The sequence below is a fragment of the Ascaphus truei genome, chromosome 6 (genome assembly GCF_040206685.1).
Source record: "Ascaphus truei isolate aAscTru1 chromosome 6, aAscTru1.hap1, whole genome shotgun sequence".
Taxonomy (NCBI): domain Eukaryota; kingdom Metazoa; phylum Chordata; class Amphibia; order Anura; family Ascaphidae; genus Ascaphus; species Ascaphus truei.
In genome coordinates, this window is record NC_134488.1 from 25,862,323 (window position 1) to 25,881,228 (window position 18,906).

Consider the following 18,906-nt stretch of genomic DNA (forward strand, 5'->3'; position numbering starts at 1 on the left):
GCTCAGGGGTTCTGTGGTCCGGGGCCTGGACACCACCTCTCAACGAGCTAGAGGGCCAAATGCTTGCCACAGACCTTTCCTACTGGAGCCCCATGTAGGATAGTACTGCATTTGGTCATAGCTGTGCAGGTCGAGAGGAGCACTCATCTCGCCTTGATCTTAGCCAAAAGGCCGAGAAGCTGGGTCTCATCAGTGTGGGGTTGGTAAACTGGATATGCAGAGAAGCTAAAGGATGGGGTTTACCATACTGAGTTAAGTTATGGTGAGTAAAAAAAGTGACAAAAACCCTCCACAGCAAAGCAAATATGCATATGTAAATACAACTGTATGCTCATCTTTATATTTGCTGTGGAGGCTTTTTGTCACTATTTTTACTCACCGTAACTTAACTCAGTGTGTGTGTGTGTGTGTGTGTGTATATATATATATATATATATATATTTTCTCTCTCTCTCTGTGCGCCGTAGGAACGCAGGACGCAATCGAATATGGGGGAAAAAATTAGACACTTTCAGGATGACGTAGTCACCAAGTCATGATGACACCGAAGTGCCAGTCCCCATGACGTTGTGACTATGTCCTGGGCTACCAAAGAGTTAATATGAAGTTTTTATTGGAGACCGATTTTCTATAGCAGTGCTGTATTCTCAGTGGTAGAGGTTTCTAGCCCTGTATCTCACACACTGTACTGATTTGACACATTGTGAGTGATGCACACGGACGCATTGTTACGTTTTCTGCATCTTCCATCCATTCACCAGACAATGAGTAAAATAAAACCGTTTCACAGCAAATTCAGACTGCTCGATAACGGCTATCTTTATTAGAGCGTACGCCAAGTTGTTAAATGGTGCAAAAACTGTGAGAAAAGATAACGTCGAATATTTGGGAACATTGCAATTATTTAGATATTTTTCCTCGTTTAAACCTTCCTGCTTTTCCGTGTCAGTGTTGCCGAACCGATGGTGATTGTCTGCAAATAAATAAGGGAATAATGCGTATTAGTTTCTGTTCCTAATGCCATGCATAGAGATTACACATTGAGACACACTGGGGATATATAAATATCAACACGACACAATTTGCCCCTGGATGCAGTCCAAGAATTCCTTTCATTTGTGCCAGCATAAACGTTGAAATATAGAATTTTGTAACCTCTTCAACGGCCATTAATTATTATCACTCAATATAATCTCTCCCCTCACGCCTTTAATAACATATATGTACAGTATGTGCTCTCTTTACCCCCTGCAGTGCCAAGAAGCGTCAGGTGTTATTGGGCCATAAAAAGGCAAATATTTACTGCACCTATGGTTCGCCAAGACCAATACATCTAATATAGCATTGCACGTAACATTTAGTAGGTAGGATTACATCTGTACAATGTAAGAACCATACATTCATTAGACTGCAACAGTCTCTCTCTTTTTTTCTTTCTCTATGTCACAGAGGATAACAAATTGCATAATTTGTATAGTTCCATTCATATGTAACGCCCAATATCTTTTTCAGCAGTTTACCAGATTGTCCCTTTCCTGATCCTATAATTACCCCATATAGCTCATCCCCTAACGGCTCCTATTACCACTCCCTATAACTACTCCCCTAACTGCTCCTATAACCGCTCCCTATAACTCCTCCACTAACTGCTCCTATATCCCGCTCCCTATAACTCCTCCCCTAACTGTTCCTATAACTCCTCCCCTAACTGCTCCTATAACCGCTCCCTAAAACTCCTCCCCTAACTGCTCCTATAACCGCTCCCTAAAACTCCTCCCCTAACTGCTCCTATAACCGCTCCCTATAACTCCTGCCCTAACTGCTCCTATAACCGCTCCCTATAACTCCCCCCCTAACTGCTCCTATAACTGCTCCTATAACTGCTCCCTGTAACTCCTCCCCTAACTGCTTCAATAACTGCTCCTATAACCGCTCCCTAAAACTCCTCCCCTAACTGCTCCTATAACCGCTCCCTATAACTCCTCCCCTAACTGCTCCTATAACCGCTCCCTATAACTCCTCCCCTAACTGCTCCCTATAACTCCTCCCCTAACTGCTCCTATAACCGCTCCCTATAACTCCTCCCCTAACTGCTCCTATAACTCCTCCCCTAACTGCTTCTATAACCGCTCCCTATAACTCCTCCCCTAACTGCTCCTATAACCGCTCCCTATAACTCCTCCCCTAACTGCTTCTATATCCGCTCCCTATAACTCCTCCCCTAACTGCTCCTATAACCGCTCCCTATAACTCCTCCCCTAACTGCTTCTATAACCGCTCCCTATAACTCCTCCCCTATTTTCTCCTATATCCGCTCCCTATAACTCCTCCCCTAACTGCTCCTATAACTCCTCCCTATAACTCCTCCCTATAACTACTCCCCTAACTGCTTCTATAACCGCTCCCTATAACTCCTCCCCTAACTGCTTCTATAACCGCTCCCTATAACTCCTCCCCTAACTGCTCCTATAACCGCTCCCTATAACTCCTCCCCTAACTGCTCCTATATCCGCTCCCTATAACTCCTTCCCTAACTGCTCCTATAACCGCTCCCTATAACTCCTCCCCTAACTGCTTCTATAACTGCTCCTATAACCGCTCCCTAAAACTCCTCCCCTAACTGCTCCTATAACCGCTCCCTATAACTCCTCCCCTAACTGCTCCTATAACCGCTCCCTATAACTCCTCCCCTAACTGCTCCCTATAACTCCTCCCCTAACTGCTCCTATAACCGCTCCCTATAACTCCTCCCCTAACTGCTCCTATAACTCCTCCCCTAACTGCTTCTATAACCGCTCCCTATAACTCCTCCCCTAACTGCTCCTATAACCGCTCCCTATAACTCCTCCCCTAACTGCTTCTATATCCGCTCCCTATAACTCCTCCCCTAACTGCTCCTATAACCGCTCCCTATAACTCCTCCCCTAACTGCTTCTATAACCGCTCCCTATAACTCCTCCCCTATTTTCTCCTATATCCGCTCCCTATAACTCCTCCCCTAACTGCTCCTATAACTCCTCCCTATAACTCCTCCCTATAACTACTCCCCTAACTGCTTCTATAACCGCTCCCTATAACTCCTCCCCTAACTGCTTCTATAACCGCTCCCTATAACTCCTCCCCTAACTGCTCCTATAACCGCTCCCTATAACTCCTCCCCTAACTGCTCCTATATCCGCTCCCTATAACTCCTTCCCTAACTGCTCCTATAACCGCTCCCTATAACTCCTCCTTTAACTGCTCCTATAACCGCTCCCTATAACTCCTCCCCTAACTGCTCCTATAACTCCTCCCCTAACTGCTCCTATAACCGCTCCCTATAACTCCTCCCCTAACTGCTCCTATAACCGCTCCCTATAACTCCTCCCCTAACTGCTCCTATAACCGCTCCCTATAACTCCTCCCCTAACTGCTCCTATAACCGCTCCCTATAACTCCTCCCCTAACTGCTCCTATAACTCCTCCCCCAACGGCTTCTATATCCGCTCCCTATAACTCCTCCCCTAACTGCTCCCTATAACTCCTCCCCTAACTGCTCCTATAACCGCTCCCTATAACTCCTCCCCTAACTGCTCCCTATAACTCCTCCCCTAACTGCTCCTATAACTCCTCCCCTAACTGCTCCTATAACTCCTCCCCTAACTGCTCCTATAACCGTTCCCCTAACCGCTTTCCTATAACTTCTCCCATTATTGATCCTATAACCACTCCCTATAACTCCTAAAAAAAACTATCCTATTAAACACAATGGGATGTTTTTCAGTGTAATACATATATACACTTTTTTTTTGTAACTGTTGCTACAGGCAACTAAGGCTTAGCACAGTTTAGTAAATCTGGTCCTACATGTCAATGGTTATTTTACACTTGCCTCCTCCATCTCATTCCCTCGAACCTGCTGAATATGGGAAAACTTATCATTCTTGCAGATAAGTTTTCCACCTTCCAAGTTAACTGTGACCTGAAGAAAAAGAAATAAAACAGTTAGAAATAAAAATTATATCTGGGCTCCCTTCAACTCTCCTCACATTGCAAAATAACGTTCCTGCCGGGCCATTAAAAGGTATCCCAACCAACAATACACACACCGCTTCTTCATCTCCAACACAAATACACACACCGCTTCTTCATCTCCAACACAAATACACACACCGCTTCTTCATCTCCAACATAAATACACACACCGCTTCTTCATCTCCAACACCAATACACACACCGCTTCTTCATCTCCAACACAAATACACACACCGCTTCTTCATCTCCAGCACCAATACACACACCGCTTCTTCATCTCCAACACAAATACACACACCGCTGCTTCATCTCCAACACAAATACACACACCGCTTCTTCATCTCCAACAAAAATACACACACCGCTGCTTCATCTCCAACACAAATACACACACCGCTGCTTCATCTCCAACACAAATACACACACCGCTGCTTCATCTCCAACACAAATACACACACCGCTGCTTCATCTCCAACACAAATACACACACCGCTGCTTCATCTCCAACACAAATACACACACCGCTTCTTCATCTCCAACACCAATACACACACCGCTTCTTCATCTCCAACACAAATACACACACCGCTTCTTCATCTCCAACACAAATACACACACCACTTCTTCATCTCCAACACCAATACACACACCGCTTCTTCATCTCCAACACAAATACACACACCGCTTCTTCATCTCCAACACCAATACACACACCGCTTCTTCATCTCCAACACAAATACACACACCGCTGCTTCATCTCCAACACAAATACACACACCGCTTCTTCATCTCCAACAAAAATACACACACCGCTGCTTCATCTCCAACACAAATACACACACCGCTGCTTCATCTCCAACACAAATACACACACCGCTGCTTCATCTCCAACACAAATACACACACCGCTGCTTCATCTCCAACACAAATACACACACCGCTTCTTCATCTCCAACACCAATACACACACCGCTTCTTCATCTCCAACACAAATACACACACCGCTTCTTCATCTCCAACATCAATACAGTTAGTATTCCATTGTAACATTTAGGCCCGAGCCATGGTGCTTTCGCCTGCGCGGAGGCGTGCGGTGCCTGCGACGTCACCCGCGTGAAGCGGGTGATTTTCCTGTCCAAGGTAGACGCGCCATGGGGGGGCGTGAATAGGGGAGTCACGGAGCTGCGTGTCGCGCCAAGAAATCAGTTTCAACTGATTTCTTGCGCAACGCGCGCCCACTCCTGCCTCCACCCGCGTGGTCAATGCCTTAAGGCAATCTGATCGCGCGGTCTCCGATACCATGGACTCAGCCTTAGTAGGCAAGGTTGCATCTGTAAAACACACAAAGTGACACCTATTCCCTTGTTCTCCTTCTCTCTCTCTCTTGGGGGGTTATTCATACTTATCGGGGCACTATCCGATTGCACCATTTGTATAGTTTCTTTTCTATTTCATATTTTGCTTTTCTCTCAATGGGACTTAGAGCCATTCACAATTACAATATAGTGTGTGGTACATAGAATTGTATAGCCATAGTCCCTGCATTGTGTGTGTGTATGTATAATTGTATCTATATTGCGACAACCATGTGTGCAGCTCTTTACAACATTGCAGTAGGAGGTAAATACATGACAAACAATAGGAATACGTGCAGCAGGTAAATGACAGCGTAACCCTGTCCCAAAGAGCTTACAATGTAAGTGGTATGTTGGGAGGCTTAGAGACACATTAGGGGTTAAAGTGCATTACTTGAAGTGCAGTCAGGGGAGGGCGTGACTTGCCCAAGGTCAGAAAGGAGCAGACTCCAGGATTTTAGCCAGGCTCGCCTGCTTCAAAACCAGTGTCATTATTTTGAGAGTCGGACTCGTTACGCACTGAACCGCTCCTTCAGCCACTCAATATATTTTCCAACAGTGAGCAGGATTGTCCCTTTCCCCCCAGAGGGCCCAGCAAAGCTATGCATTGCTGTCCTTTACAGCAGCAAAGCGATTAAGGCGCAAATCAGCGGTTTAAACCCATTTTGGTGGGCTCCGCTCTATATACCAAGCTGGTAATTTCACAGTACTGCTAACTTCTCAACCGCGTCACCGTGAGATTCACCAAGTCTCAGAAACGCAGTACCGTTGTGAACCAGAATGCACTGGGGCATCCCATGGTGATAAGGCGTCACATTGTAGGCAATACTGCAACATGCATCCCTGGGAATGTTACCTTAATTTTCTTCCCATCCACCGTGGTGATTTCAGATTCTTTCCCAACAGTGAAAGTATTGGCCGTAGACTGTTTGGGTGTCTTGGATGTAACAACAAACGTGTCTCCGTTTTGTTGAATTTCAATCACTGGGTTCACATCTTTTGCAATCTTGATAATGTCGTCTGGCAAACCTGGAAATAACATACATATGTCACCGGCGTCTACCTCTTATGTAATGGGAGAAGAGTATCACAGGATTCCTGCCAATTAGGGGGGTATTAATAATAATAATTTCATGTAGCGCTTTTCTCCCAATGGGACGCAAACCCCTTCACAGTGACAGTACAGCGCGCGGTACGCAGCACACAGGAATGTTACAGACACCGTCCCTGTCCAGATGAGCTTACAATCTATGATTTTGGTGCCTGAGGCACAGGGAGATAAAGTGACTCGCCCAAGGTCACAAGGAGCCGACACCGGGGAATTGAACCAGGCTCCCCTGAGCCACTCCTTCAGCCTATAGTGAAGACGTAACTTTAGGAAGGCACAGAGAGCTAAAGTAGGTTCACTACTGACATGGAGTGTAAGTGAGCTGAAGATAGGACAATTTCAAGTCTGAATAATAAAGATGCTATATTGTCTATATACATTCAGCATGTAACTGGTTAAAATAAGGAATATAGTAATAAGTTAGAAAGTATACTGGGTTAGTTAGAAATAGTCACTTAGTAAAACTATACAATAGAGATCGGTCTTAAAAGATTAGTACACAGTTAATTCTATAGTTACTTAGTGACAGAACAAAGAGGGTTTTTGTAAATCAAAGTAAATATTGCTGAATGCAGAAACAATGTTCTAATGGTGATGGCTGACTAAGAACATTGGGCTGACAGTGAGAAAACCGCAGCTCTTCTTTGCCCAGCTGCCGGTCCTCTCGTTACCGCCGGGCCCCGGCTTTCCCCAGCTGTGGGCCTCCCTCATTGACAGCAAGACTGTTCCACGCTGAGCCTCTGACATCGGCGTTCGCCGGGCGCAGCTTCCGGCATGCGCCAGTATGAGAGAGAGGCCCTACGCACACCGACGTGCGAGGTACGGAGCGGGACAGTGTGTTGGTGTCATTGAGGGAGGACCCGCAGCTGGGGAGAGCTGGGGCGTGGCAGCAACGAGAGGACCGGCAGCCGGGCAAAGAAGTGCTTTGTCCGGCCGCTGGGCACCGGCCTTCCCCAGCTGCGGGCTCCCAACACTGTCCCGCACAGGGCGTCTCTCTGAGGCCCACACGGCTGGGGAGAGCCGGAGCACCAGAAGCCTGAGACCATCCCCAAGGTAAGTAAGGCCTGGGACATAGTAAGTACTTTTGTGCTGCTGCTCCTTGCTGCCGCTCGCTCTACCAGGAGCTTTTTGCTGTCCTAGCAGAGGAGACAGCAAGCGCGCTTGGGAGGCGGGTATCACTGTGTGTGTGTCACTTTGAAGTGGTCTGTGTGTTTGTGTGTCACTGGGGAACCTGTGTGTGTGTATATATGTGTGTGTGTGTGTATATTATATAATATTTTAAAAATTAAAAAAAGACATGTGAGAATAAATTATTTATTAACATTGTGCAACTTTGATAAATATATTCACACACATACATCACACACACACACCACACACACATATATACACACACACACACACACACACACACACACACACACACACACATATATATATATATACACACACACACATATATATAAACACACAAACACACAAACACACATACACACACCTCTGTCTGGTCTGGTGGCTCTGTAGTTACAGTGCCGGACCGGCTGCAGCCTCCGCTTCCCCGAGCTGCAAATTTCAAACTTGCCTGTCTCGGGGAAGTTTCTCAGCCTCCGCACGCATCAGCGCGCATGCGGAGGGAGAAACTATAGCCGCGTTCATTACAGATGCAGGCCCAGGACGCTGAGTTCACTGTGTCCTGGGCCTTAGTCTGTAGGTCTTTTCATTAATGTATTTGCGGGGGGGTTGTATGTATTTAGGGGGGGGGTGGGCGTTGTATTCATTTGGGGGTGAGGGTTTTTTTTATGTATTTGGGGGTTGGGGGGTTGTATGTATTTGGGGGTTGGGGGGTTGTATGTACTGTATTTGGGGGGTGAGGTTTTTTGTATGTATTTTGGGGTGAGGTTTTTTGTATGTATTTTGGGGTGAGGTTTTTTGTATGTATTTTGGGGTGAGGTTTTTTGTATGTATTTTGGGGTGAGGTTTTTTGTATGTATTTTGGGGGCGGTGTTTTAAAAAAATGTATTTGGGGGTGGGGTTTTTATGTATGTATTTGGGGGTTGTATGTATTTGGGGGTGGGGTTTTTATGTATGTATTTGGGGGTTGTATGTATTTGGGGGTGAGGGCTTTTTGTGTGTATTTGGGGGGTGTATGTATTTAAGTTTTTTTTTATTTGGAGGGGGTTGTATCTATATGGGGGGTGTTTATGTATTTGGGGGTGGGGGGTTTGTATGTATTTTGGTGGGTAATTATCTTCGCTGGGATTGTGTGGGTGGCTGGGGGTGGCGGGGGAGGGAATGAGTGTGAGGAAGGGGGATTGAGGAAGCGGGATTGAGTGAGAGTGGAGTAATTGATGGAGGGGGGAGAGTGAGAGGAGAGGGGGTGTAAGAGAGGGAGGGGGGAGTGAACGGAAAAGAGAAGGGGTAAGAGTGAGATGGAGGGGACAGAAATACATGGGAAGAAGGGGGGAAATAGAGAAGGGGGATTGCGAGGTGTGAAAAGAGGGGGATCTCAAGACCGACGACACGGGGTGGGGCCCGATCGTTACTCTAGTCCTGGGCCCGGAAAATCTGTCTGCGGCCTTGAAGATTATATTTGGATGTATAGAATTCAGAATCATTTAACATCAACTAAGCTGACGATTTTCCACTCTAGAACTAAATTCTACACGCCTGAAAACCTGATGTAAGTGACTGAAGTGATGCTCTACAAGACGTGTTCTGTCTCTGAATAAACGGAGGAAAGAACCGGACATTCACTACTTGATATATATTGAAAGGCGGGACATTTATTTGCACCCATCTAATTAAGCAAATCTTCATGGGCCAAGCAGGAACTGGACCCCCATCTTAACCATTACACTACACCTACTGCTACGTGTCACAGATATAACAGTAAGAAGCATGCGTTCAATGAAATTGTGTTCCACACACAATAGTCAAGAAAGAGAAGGTGGCGAAGACAGGCTAAGCAAGAGCACAGTGCAACAAGCACTTCTTACATTAAATGCAGTTTCAACTACCCTGCTAAGTACCGGATCCACAAAAGGATGCCATGCTTTCACACACCTTTAGGCCCTATCAAATGAATGAAAGTTTAGCACGCTTCTGTGGATCTGGGCCTAAAATAGTTACTATTTATATGTGATGGGAAGCAGGAGTCGGGGATCTTCACTACTGAATTAACCGTGTATAAGTTAAAGCAAGTGCCCTTTAGCGATATTAAAAAGTGCAATCCCTTACCTAAAAACAACATTTTTGTAAATAATTAATTAAAACACAAAGCAAATATTTGGTTACTTTGGAAATGAATTACAAATTGCATTTCTTGGGGGCATTTGAAAGGGGGGGGGGGCAGTGTTTGTCCACCAAATGTTTCCTCTACCCTCATCCAACCCTGTTCATATCAGTGACTAACCCCTTTTGCTACCAGAGCAGTGAATTGCTGACCCTTCTGGCAGTGAAGGGGTTATTTGTGGCTGAGAGATACATGGCTCGGTGCCACAGTTTTACACCTCCTGTGCACTGCTGGCTTCTGACATTAAAGGGCCGGTTTGGCAGATCTTTAGAGCCTGCAGCTTAAACCCCCCTCTGATCCAATGAAGAAGAGACTTACCCACAGCCCTCAGGAAATTCTCATAGTTCTCCTGAGCATACACCTGCCAGGTTCCACTGAAGGACATGTTGATGGTGCTGATGGTGCTGAGCAGGGTACAGCTCGCAGGAAGGGGATAGGAGAGCAGAAGTGCAGTACTCACACGGAGGGGGTTTATATCGAGCCAGGCGCACTGATTTACGCCCTGGGTCAAGCATATGTCATAATTATTAACCGCAGAGATCAATCATTAATCCTTTGTTTAATGGGGGTGGACATGCCCCAGAGTTCAGTGTCCGACGGCCCCTGCAGCCACCGGTGAATATGATGTAAGATTTGAGATTCTGTCTCGTGTAATTCTACGAACATTATGGGGCGGTGGGTCACATAAGACCATCACCATTGTATATGATTGCACCAATGTACATTGTAATAAGCATATTATGATGTTGCATCTTCTGTGCTGCATGCATTTCAAAGATCTACTTGCAGTATTGGTCCTGGAGATGTGTAGACCAGTGGTTTCCAACCTTTTTTTGGTTAAGGAACCTTATAATTATATTGTGATATTCTGCGGAACCTCAGCCCTCTCTAATAGCGCGTCTGAGATCAGATGCATTGTAAGGATCCCCAACCCTCTCTAATAGCGCGTCTGAGATCAGATGCATTGTAAGGAGCCCTAACCCTCTCTAATAGTGCGTTTGAGATCAGATGCATTGTAAGGATCCCCAACCCTCTCTAATAGCGCGTCTGAGATCAGATGCATTGTAAGGAACCCCAACCCTCTCTAATAGAGCGTCTGAGATCAGATGCATTGTAAGGAACCCCAACCCTCTCTAATAGCGCGTCTGAGATCAGATGCATTGTAAGAAACCCAACCCTCTCTAATAGCGTGTCTGAGATCAGATGCATTGTAAGGAACCCCAACCCTCTCTAATAGCGCGTCTGAGATCAGATGCATTGTAAGGAACCCCAACCATCTCTAATAGCGTGTCTGAGATCAGATGCATTGTAAGGAACCCCAAACCTCTCTAATAGCGCGTCTGAGATCAGATGCATTGTAAGGAACCCCAAACCTCTCTAATAGCGCGTCTGAGATCAGATGCATTGTAAGGAACCCCAACCCTCTCTAATAGCGCGTCTGAGATCAGATGCATTGTAAGGAACCCCAAACCTCTCTAATAGCGCGCCTGAGATCAGATGCATTGTAAATTGTTCTGTATTTGGTACAATTTTTAAATTATATTGATAAATTATAGGGATGCCCGGGGAACCGAAATGTTCCAAGAAACCCCAGTTAAAAAACACTGGTGTAGACTCTTTGCAGGTCGGACCAACATGGAAATTCTTTATAGATGAAACTACCGTGCATCTCCCGTTCCTCTTGTGCAAGAGCTCTGTAAACTACTCAATCATTTAAGCTATAAAGAACTGTTATGTTGAATCACTATAAGGTATCACAACCTACACTGATTCTATGCTGTCTTCTGTTCCGTTGTCTAGCACAGGGGTGCGCAAACTGGGGGGTGCACCCCTCAGGGGGCAGGAGATTTTGCTGGGGAGGCGTGGGCCGTTGCAGACGCCCCGCGCTCTTCCCCCACAGCATTTCAATTTAATGCAATTTAATTCCCGGGGGATCGCGTGAGGCCCCATGCAACACTTTACTGACCCAGATTCAGCTGCTGTGTGACGCGTCGCCATGGCAACGGGGTCATGTGATGTGACGTCACATGCGTCAAATGACGCCACGGGTGACATGACTCCACAGCTTCATTTGACGTAGCTCTAAGGTAGGGAGGGGGGGGGGGGGCGCGGGCGATGCAGCAGGGAAGACAGAGGGCGCAGCACAAAACGTTTGCGCTCCCCTGGTCTAGCATTCTGAAATATCTGCTTGTACAGTACCTTTAAAAGATTGTAGAAGATGGATGCTAATGTTTTTATAGCCGAATTATTTATTGTGTATTAGATGATTTCCAATGCACATAAATTTAAAATGAAACATAGTTTTGCATCTGGGAGACATTTGGTTGTGATCATTTGGAGCAAAAATGTGTCATTTTCATTCTGCATCAATGTATCAAGGCACTTGGTTCCAATTTTGCAGCGTGTGTTTTTGTTTTTGACTTGAGAAGTCAGTAGGAGTTTTATGTGATGGATCATATTATAATGGGAAGTGTTAAACCCTGCATTATTATTTTACATTTTTGCTACATATGAAAAATACAGAAAAATAGACTTTTCTCTGCGCTGGTACATATGCCCCTTAAGGTTTGGATAAAAACTATGTTGACATCTCACTTCACAAGCTTAAAAAAGTCATCAACGCGCGAAATAATGCAAATCGAGCATTGAATTAATAAATCATTTCAAATATTGGAGTGTCCTGCTGCTGCCTTTTTCATTATGATGTATAGATGATCTTAACATAGGATTTCCAGAGGTCCGCGTATGGCATCCATTTATTCAGTTTACTGCATGCTTCTCCATGTAAGGAGCATGCAGCTGGCGAAGGGATGGGCCACACAAATGTGAAAAACAGAAAGTGAATCCCTGCGCTTCTCCCCTTGGGATAGCAACAAATGGGGAATAAATATATATGGTGTAGAAATCTATAAGATAAAGGAGACTTTTGGTTACATCCTTTGATCAAATAATGCCAAGCCTGCTAACCACGTCAAGGTAAGTCTCAATAGCAGGTCCCTATGCTAAATGCATACTAGTGTTATGTGAAATGGCCCCAGAGGGGGTTAATATATCCAAGCATATGCTTATATAACCTAGTGCAGTTAAAAACTGGTATATACCAGTAAGGATGTATAACCACACATTGTCCCTCCATCTCAGAACCCAAACCCATCACACCATATATATTTGCATCAAAACAAGTGCGACTGGGATTGTGACCTCGTGTATACAGTACAACCAAAGACAAAAAACCCCAGTGCTACATCCAATATGACAAATTATATAGTTAAATACTATATGTCGAATGACCAGTCTACTGAGACACTTCTCCCTCCATCAGAGAGGGGAAGAGAACGTTGGCAGATAGTGTTAGGACCGACAGACGGGCCAGACCGTGATGTGGCTGTAGACTTATAATGCATTGGCCAAAAATTTAACTAAATTACCCTTACTTATGAGAAGAAAAACAGAAGTATTTAACTATATTATTTATCATATTAGATGTAGCATTGTTTTTTTTGCCTTTTGTTATATACATGTATAATTATAACATGTCATATAGGATCATTTATGACAACAAACTCCTACCCAACTTCTTCTACGGACACTCCCAGAAATGCTGACCTGAGCAGAATCTAAATCAACACTTGGCATTGATGCTAAGAGACATACGAGCCAAATGCAGCTCTCGGCATCAATATAACGTCAAAATATTCTTCTGTGCACTTGACACATATACTCCTATGAACCTTAACAACAAAAATAGATTGCAAGCACTTTAGAACAGGAATTCACTGTACCTGGGAATTCTTAGTCTACATTCATTGTTTAATGTAACAAAATGATATAGATCTATCTATATATATCTGCCTATTGTTTTTTGTTCCTGATTGTCATATATACATATTTTTCTATTTAATAACGTTGAAAAAAAATAAAAATAAAAATCCAAGTAAACTACCAGCACGTGATAAAAATAGGTTATTTGTACTGCTTGCTTTGCAATGCTTCTGTCATCAATCGCTACAATGTTACATAGTGTTTTCCATGTTAAATGATGTTCCAATATAGGCTGCATCATCAGATTCTTTGGACATGGTAACATATGTACAGTATCTGATTGGAGTCCTTTGAATTGGGTGCAGGTTACTAACCTCACAGTGCTAGCTTGTGAAATGCCCAGTGCACTGACCTCTCTCCATTACCTTCACAAGGCCACAACCGGTCTAGCTAAAAATTAAGCCAACAATGCAGCATGCCGAATTTGAAAGGGGTCATTTTTTTTGCTTCACGTCACATTTATTTCACATGTCTTGCAACATTCTTGAATTTTAGATCAGTTGTACAGTATGTTAAAGCAGCAATCTGCTCTACTCGCCATAAAAATACAGGCCTCCTTTCCTTCTGCCACGGAAAAGTATTTTTGTCGCATTCTTTTGCGGAGAACGTGTTTCCCTGGGAGATAAAAATGGCCGCTGCGATTCACACTCATTAAGACAACAGCAGATGCCAGTGAAATAATAAAAAAGGGGGCACCTCAGCAAAGAATGAAGATGAAGAAAAATGAACAGTTAGAAACAGATTAGCACAACACAAATCAGCTCACGTCTTCCTTTTTGTTTTTAAGGGGGATAACTGCTTAAAGGTATTATATAATAAATATTATAATAAGCCTACAGATGTCTTTAATAGATAGTTATAAGCCTGCACCCATACATAAAGGTTTTATTGACTTTGAAGGTGCAATCTCCCCTATTATTTGTACTGTATGTGGTTTGAGAGAAAATCTTACTGCTATAAATAAAAAATCTAGAGAATCATTGATTCTTCTATAGATTATTTTGTGAACAAAAGTAGAATGATAAAAAAAAAGCTCATCGACATTAAATGTGTGTTGCATCACTTTTTGCAGCATACCTGTGTCTGATCTAACTGTGTCCAAATGGCAACTGCGGGATGTTACAAGGGCTGGTACGGTGTTATTCAGCCTCGGACTGGGGTACGAAGAGCACACAGGGGAAAACTGATTATACAGGACAGCGCATTTATAAAAGGACCTGCACTCATGCACACAGGCACAGACAGGCATTCATGTGTACATACAAATATATATACACATATTTACATGGACGGAGGTGGCAGAGGCTGTTACAATAAGGGGATTCAAAACTGCTGGGGATGGACTCAAGGCTACCCCAAGTATGAAAAATGAAATGATCTCAAAGGGGCTGATGTTGTGCAGAGGACGGGAGAAAGGGCAGACTAGGGGGGCTAAGTGGTTCTTCTTTGCTGTGAAATTGTATGTTTCTAAGCAACTTAAAAAGATTGAACTATCCTTAAACATTTTTACTAAGGAAGCCAGTCACATTGTAACTTGTTTAAAGAAAACATTTTTGTACCCTCTTTGTAGGACCGGCCCTGTAAAAGGACCTGTCCCACTCCGATATGTTGGAGTTGATATAAAGCATTTAGACATCAGAATGGAATATAACCTTTAAAATAATAATAATACGTTAAGGAAGTTGATCTGTAGCTTTGTATATAATAAAGCAGTGTCAGGTTTTACAAATAAAACAGTAGGGGTATTCCCTGCCCCCTAGTACTGTTGCAATTTGATATTTGTGATAATGGTGTCTATTTAGATAACCTAGAGAAAAGCTACACACATATCCTTAATCAATGGCTTGTTCATTAAACACAAATACTCTTTCAAGCCAAACAAAGTATCTTATTTACTCAAGCGTTCAAGCATTGTAACAAGAGCTGGCAGTATTCTTCTATTTACTTATATTCGCTAAAGGAGCGGCTCGGTGAGTAAAGGCATTGACTCTGAAAACAATGACGCTGACTTTGAAGCTGGAGAGTTTGTGACCTTGTGATCTTGGGCAAGTCACTTTATCTGCCTGTGATTCGGGCACCTAATTAGATGGTAAGCTCTACAGGGCACTCATTGTGTCTGCAAAAAGTCTATGTACAAAGCTGTGTGCACGGGGAGTGCTATGTAAGGAAAAATATTATATTCAAATCATAACCTGAAGCCAACGTAAATAGTTACATAATTACGTGGTTATTGTTTTCTGAATCCATCCTAGTGATTGTCAAACATTTCACTGTGTAGGTCACGTATGGCACACCTGTGAGTACGTGACCTGCATACGGGACAAGGGTTAATACGCAGCTCGCAAAGCTGTCCCACTTTTCACCTTGGCAAAGGTTCCTCAAATGAACAATGTCTGCCCTCAATCCGTCCCCATATACCATCTGCCACGAACAGCACACAAGTGAGCACGTGACTTAGATATGCAACTGGGGTTAATACACACGGCTACTCTAGCTAACTCACCTTTCTCCTGTGCAAGGTACCTTCAATGAGTTAATATTAACCCCTTATTCAATTGTTATCATATCTATCCACTTCCACCACCCAAGAAATATGCAAAATATGTAAATTAATATATCTGCCAGGGTCTCAAGTCCCTGTTTATTATAGAAAAAAACTATGCACTTAAACACACAAAACTCTGTTGTAGCAAAATGTGTCCAAAAAATAGTGCTTAGATTACAGAAAAAGGATTACATGAACATACAATTATAATAAATGCAGAACAGTTTCTTAAAATAAAATGATAAAACAGAAAACAGAAATCCCTATACATTACGTTACCATACTGTATGTCATAGGTTTTCCCCCACAGAGGTCACTGGTGTAAAAAGATGAAAATTCACGTGTTTGATCCCAAAACACACCTCTTGTTAAATTCTAACTTATAATTAAAAAGTAGGGCTTTTTATTCTGACTTTCCTTCATTAGCAACACCATAAACCGACCCCTGTCGTAAATTAGGTAGCAGGTTGAGTTTTAGTACTTAGAAAAGAACCCTTTCCTTTGTTGATGGTGATATCTCCTTTCCTACAACATTAAGGGATAACCGCGTGTCGTTTGGTCGGCCTTTCGGATGAATAGTTCTTTGAATGTTACTTGTATTGACCCACAATATGTATATAGCTACAATACCCCTATTTAATTTATCTTTTCCAATCTAAGTTTGCTACCTCTGCTCATAAGTCAGGCCTTCCACCCCCTTTATTAATATGGTGGCTCTATGGAGTACTCCTGACGAAGCTCGCTGTGCGAAACGCGTAGAGGTCACGGGAGGTTGCTACGAGAGCTTCCAGTTGGTGAGAGGGTTACTGGGAGAGTGAAGGCTTCTTTCAGCGCAAGTGAGCATTTCCAGGTGTCCGGACCCAGGCTCTCTACTGCGCCAAGCCGTTAACGGACCTCTCCGGCACCACTCCCCGTTTAGGACAATTGTTTACTAGATTGAATTATATTATATTTTGCATTGTGCGTTTTTTATTTACTTTAACAACGATATTGGTTTTAGTGTGATGGTTAACCCCGGGTGGGTTTTTATTTAATAAATATTCTGGCTACTTGGTGCTCCTTTCTGCCATCTCTTCTTCTTGTTTTTGTGAGTCTCTCTACTCACTTTTCTATAGGAGGTTGTGGAGTCCTCCCAGGCAGACAGCAGCAAGGGATCTAGCAGCACTGTGCACGAGCATGTAAAGACGCCCCCAGCACGGAGCACCATTATCCCTGATCGCGACCCTCCTCGGCACTTTTTCTAGTTACAGAACGTCTTTTTTAGGGAGTGGTACCCAAACTGTACACCATATACAAAGCGTGGTCTTACTAAGGATTTATACAGTGGCAAATGTATGCTTTCCTCCCTTCCATCCATACCCCGGTTTATGCAAGCAGGACTGCCGACGGGGTGGGGTGGGGGAGGGTGGGAGAAGAGGGGGGGGGGGGCCCGGACAAATGTCCGGAAAGTGGCTGGGGGAGGGGGGGAGCTGTCCAACGCTGCAAGTTGGGACCGGCACATTTTCATAATTCATGAACATGGAATGGTCCTGGGGGTAATGTAGACTTGTTAGACCACTTCGGGATTCACAAAGGTATCAACAAGAAGCAATCATTCCAAATCTTTATTTAGTACAAATCACATAAAATCATTTTATTTGCACATGCCCCAGAAAATCACATGCATACCGGCTATATTGTACATAGGTCGTTCTCCAACTATAATGGGAAATCCCCCTTCTGATATTTTGGAAACCCGGGGGAGTCCCCGGAGGGGAAAGTATTATAATTCCGGTCCAAGGGAGACCCCCTGCTTCAGGTAATGTAAGAAAAAGAGGGGGTGGGGGGTAGGGGGGGTTTGCCGCTTTTCAGGGCATTAGAAGTAGACCATGGGGGCTCAACTCCAGTCCTCAAGCCCCCCAACTGGCCATGTCTTCAGGATATTCCTGCTTCAGCACAGGTGGTTCAATCAGAGGCTGGGATACCACAAGAACCTGACCTGTTGAGGGGGGGGGGGGCAGGGATGGGAGTGCGGGGGTTGAGGGCTGGAGTAGACCATGCCAGGTTAATGATTATAACGGAAAAAACATTGGGTCTCCTTGCGCTAAGTAGGAGACGTCTTAAGGCCTCGGCCATGGTCAGCGCTTACGCGCTGAGCCGTGCTGAGGCGCGCTTGCACTTACCTGTGAGCCCCTACAGCCGCAATGAGAGCGGCTTTAGTAGAGGCTCGCCTACGCAAGCGCGCGGAAGCGTAGGTCTTAAGTAATTTTAAAATTCAAGCGCATGCCGGAGCGCAGGGCCGGTCACGTGAGCGGTTCGCCCAATGAGGGCGAACCACCTCCGTGACGCCCCCTGACGGCGCGCACGGAAAGCACCCGCAAGGCCAGGGAAAGCACCCGCTTTCCCTGAGTCTCAGCGAGCCTCAGCACGCCAGCAGGAAGCTTGGCCGAGGCCTTAGCTAGTTTGGAAATTGCATAGTCATACTCAATACTGCTTTATAAGCCACTTTCAAGATTAGGGGGTTTTAAACTAGTCATGCACCTTTCCACCATTAACTGCAGATTTGAAAGGTAGGGTACACCGAAACAATGTTAAATGTTCTTGTTCTTGTAAAATTATTAATAGTTTCTTTTTTATTTTTTTAACGAAAAATAAGTTAAAAACTAGAGCTGCCATGTTGCTTTTCGGTGAAGTTATTTGTGGTACGGAAAGTTTCAGGTAACACGCACATCAATGTCATGTCACAAACAGTTCAGCGCTCCCCAGATTACAGGAAGATACAATGTAACTC

General features: G+C 44.3%; 1 protein-coding gene across 1 annotated transcript; it reads right to left on the reverse strand.

Moving 5' to 3' along the window:
- Positions 1 to 794: 794 nt before the first annotated feature.
- Positions 795 to 10,245, reverse strand: LOC142496776 (fatty acid-binding protein, liver-like). The gene is made up of 4 exons (XM_075603698.1): positions 10,088 to 10,245; positions 6,226 to 6,398; positions 3,872 to 3,961; positions 795 to 973 (listed from the first exon to the last, which is right to left on the reverse strand). Exons 1-4 carry the CDS (start codon positions 10,152 to 10,154, stop codon positions 923 to 925), a joined length of 381 nt encoding a protein of 126 aa, XP_075459813.1. The 5' UTR covers positions 10,155 to 10,245; the 3' UTR covers positions 795 to 922.
- Between the last annotated feature and the right edge of the window lie 8,661 nt (positions 10,246 to 18,906).

What these genes read in the sequence shown, in the direction of transcription:
- LOC142496776 (XM_075603698.1), bottom strand. Translation starts at nt 10,154, where the DNA reads ATGTCCTTCAGTGGAACCTGGCAGGTGTATGCTCAGGAGAACTATGAG. An exon ending in TGGATGGGAAGAAAATTAAG is followed by an intron (nt 3,962 to 6,225) that starts GTAACATTCCCA and finishes CTTTTTCTTCAG; the next exon opens with GTCACAGTTAACTTGGAAGG. An exon ending in GAGGGAATGAGATGGAGGAG is followed by an intron (nt 974 to 3,871) that starts GCAAGTGTAAAA and finishes ATTTATTTGCAG; the next exon opens with ACAATCACCATCGGTTCGGC.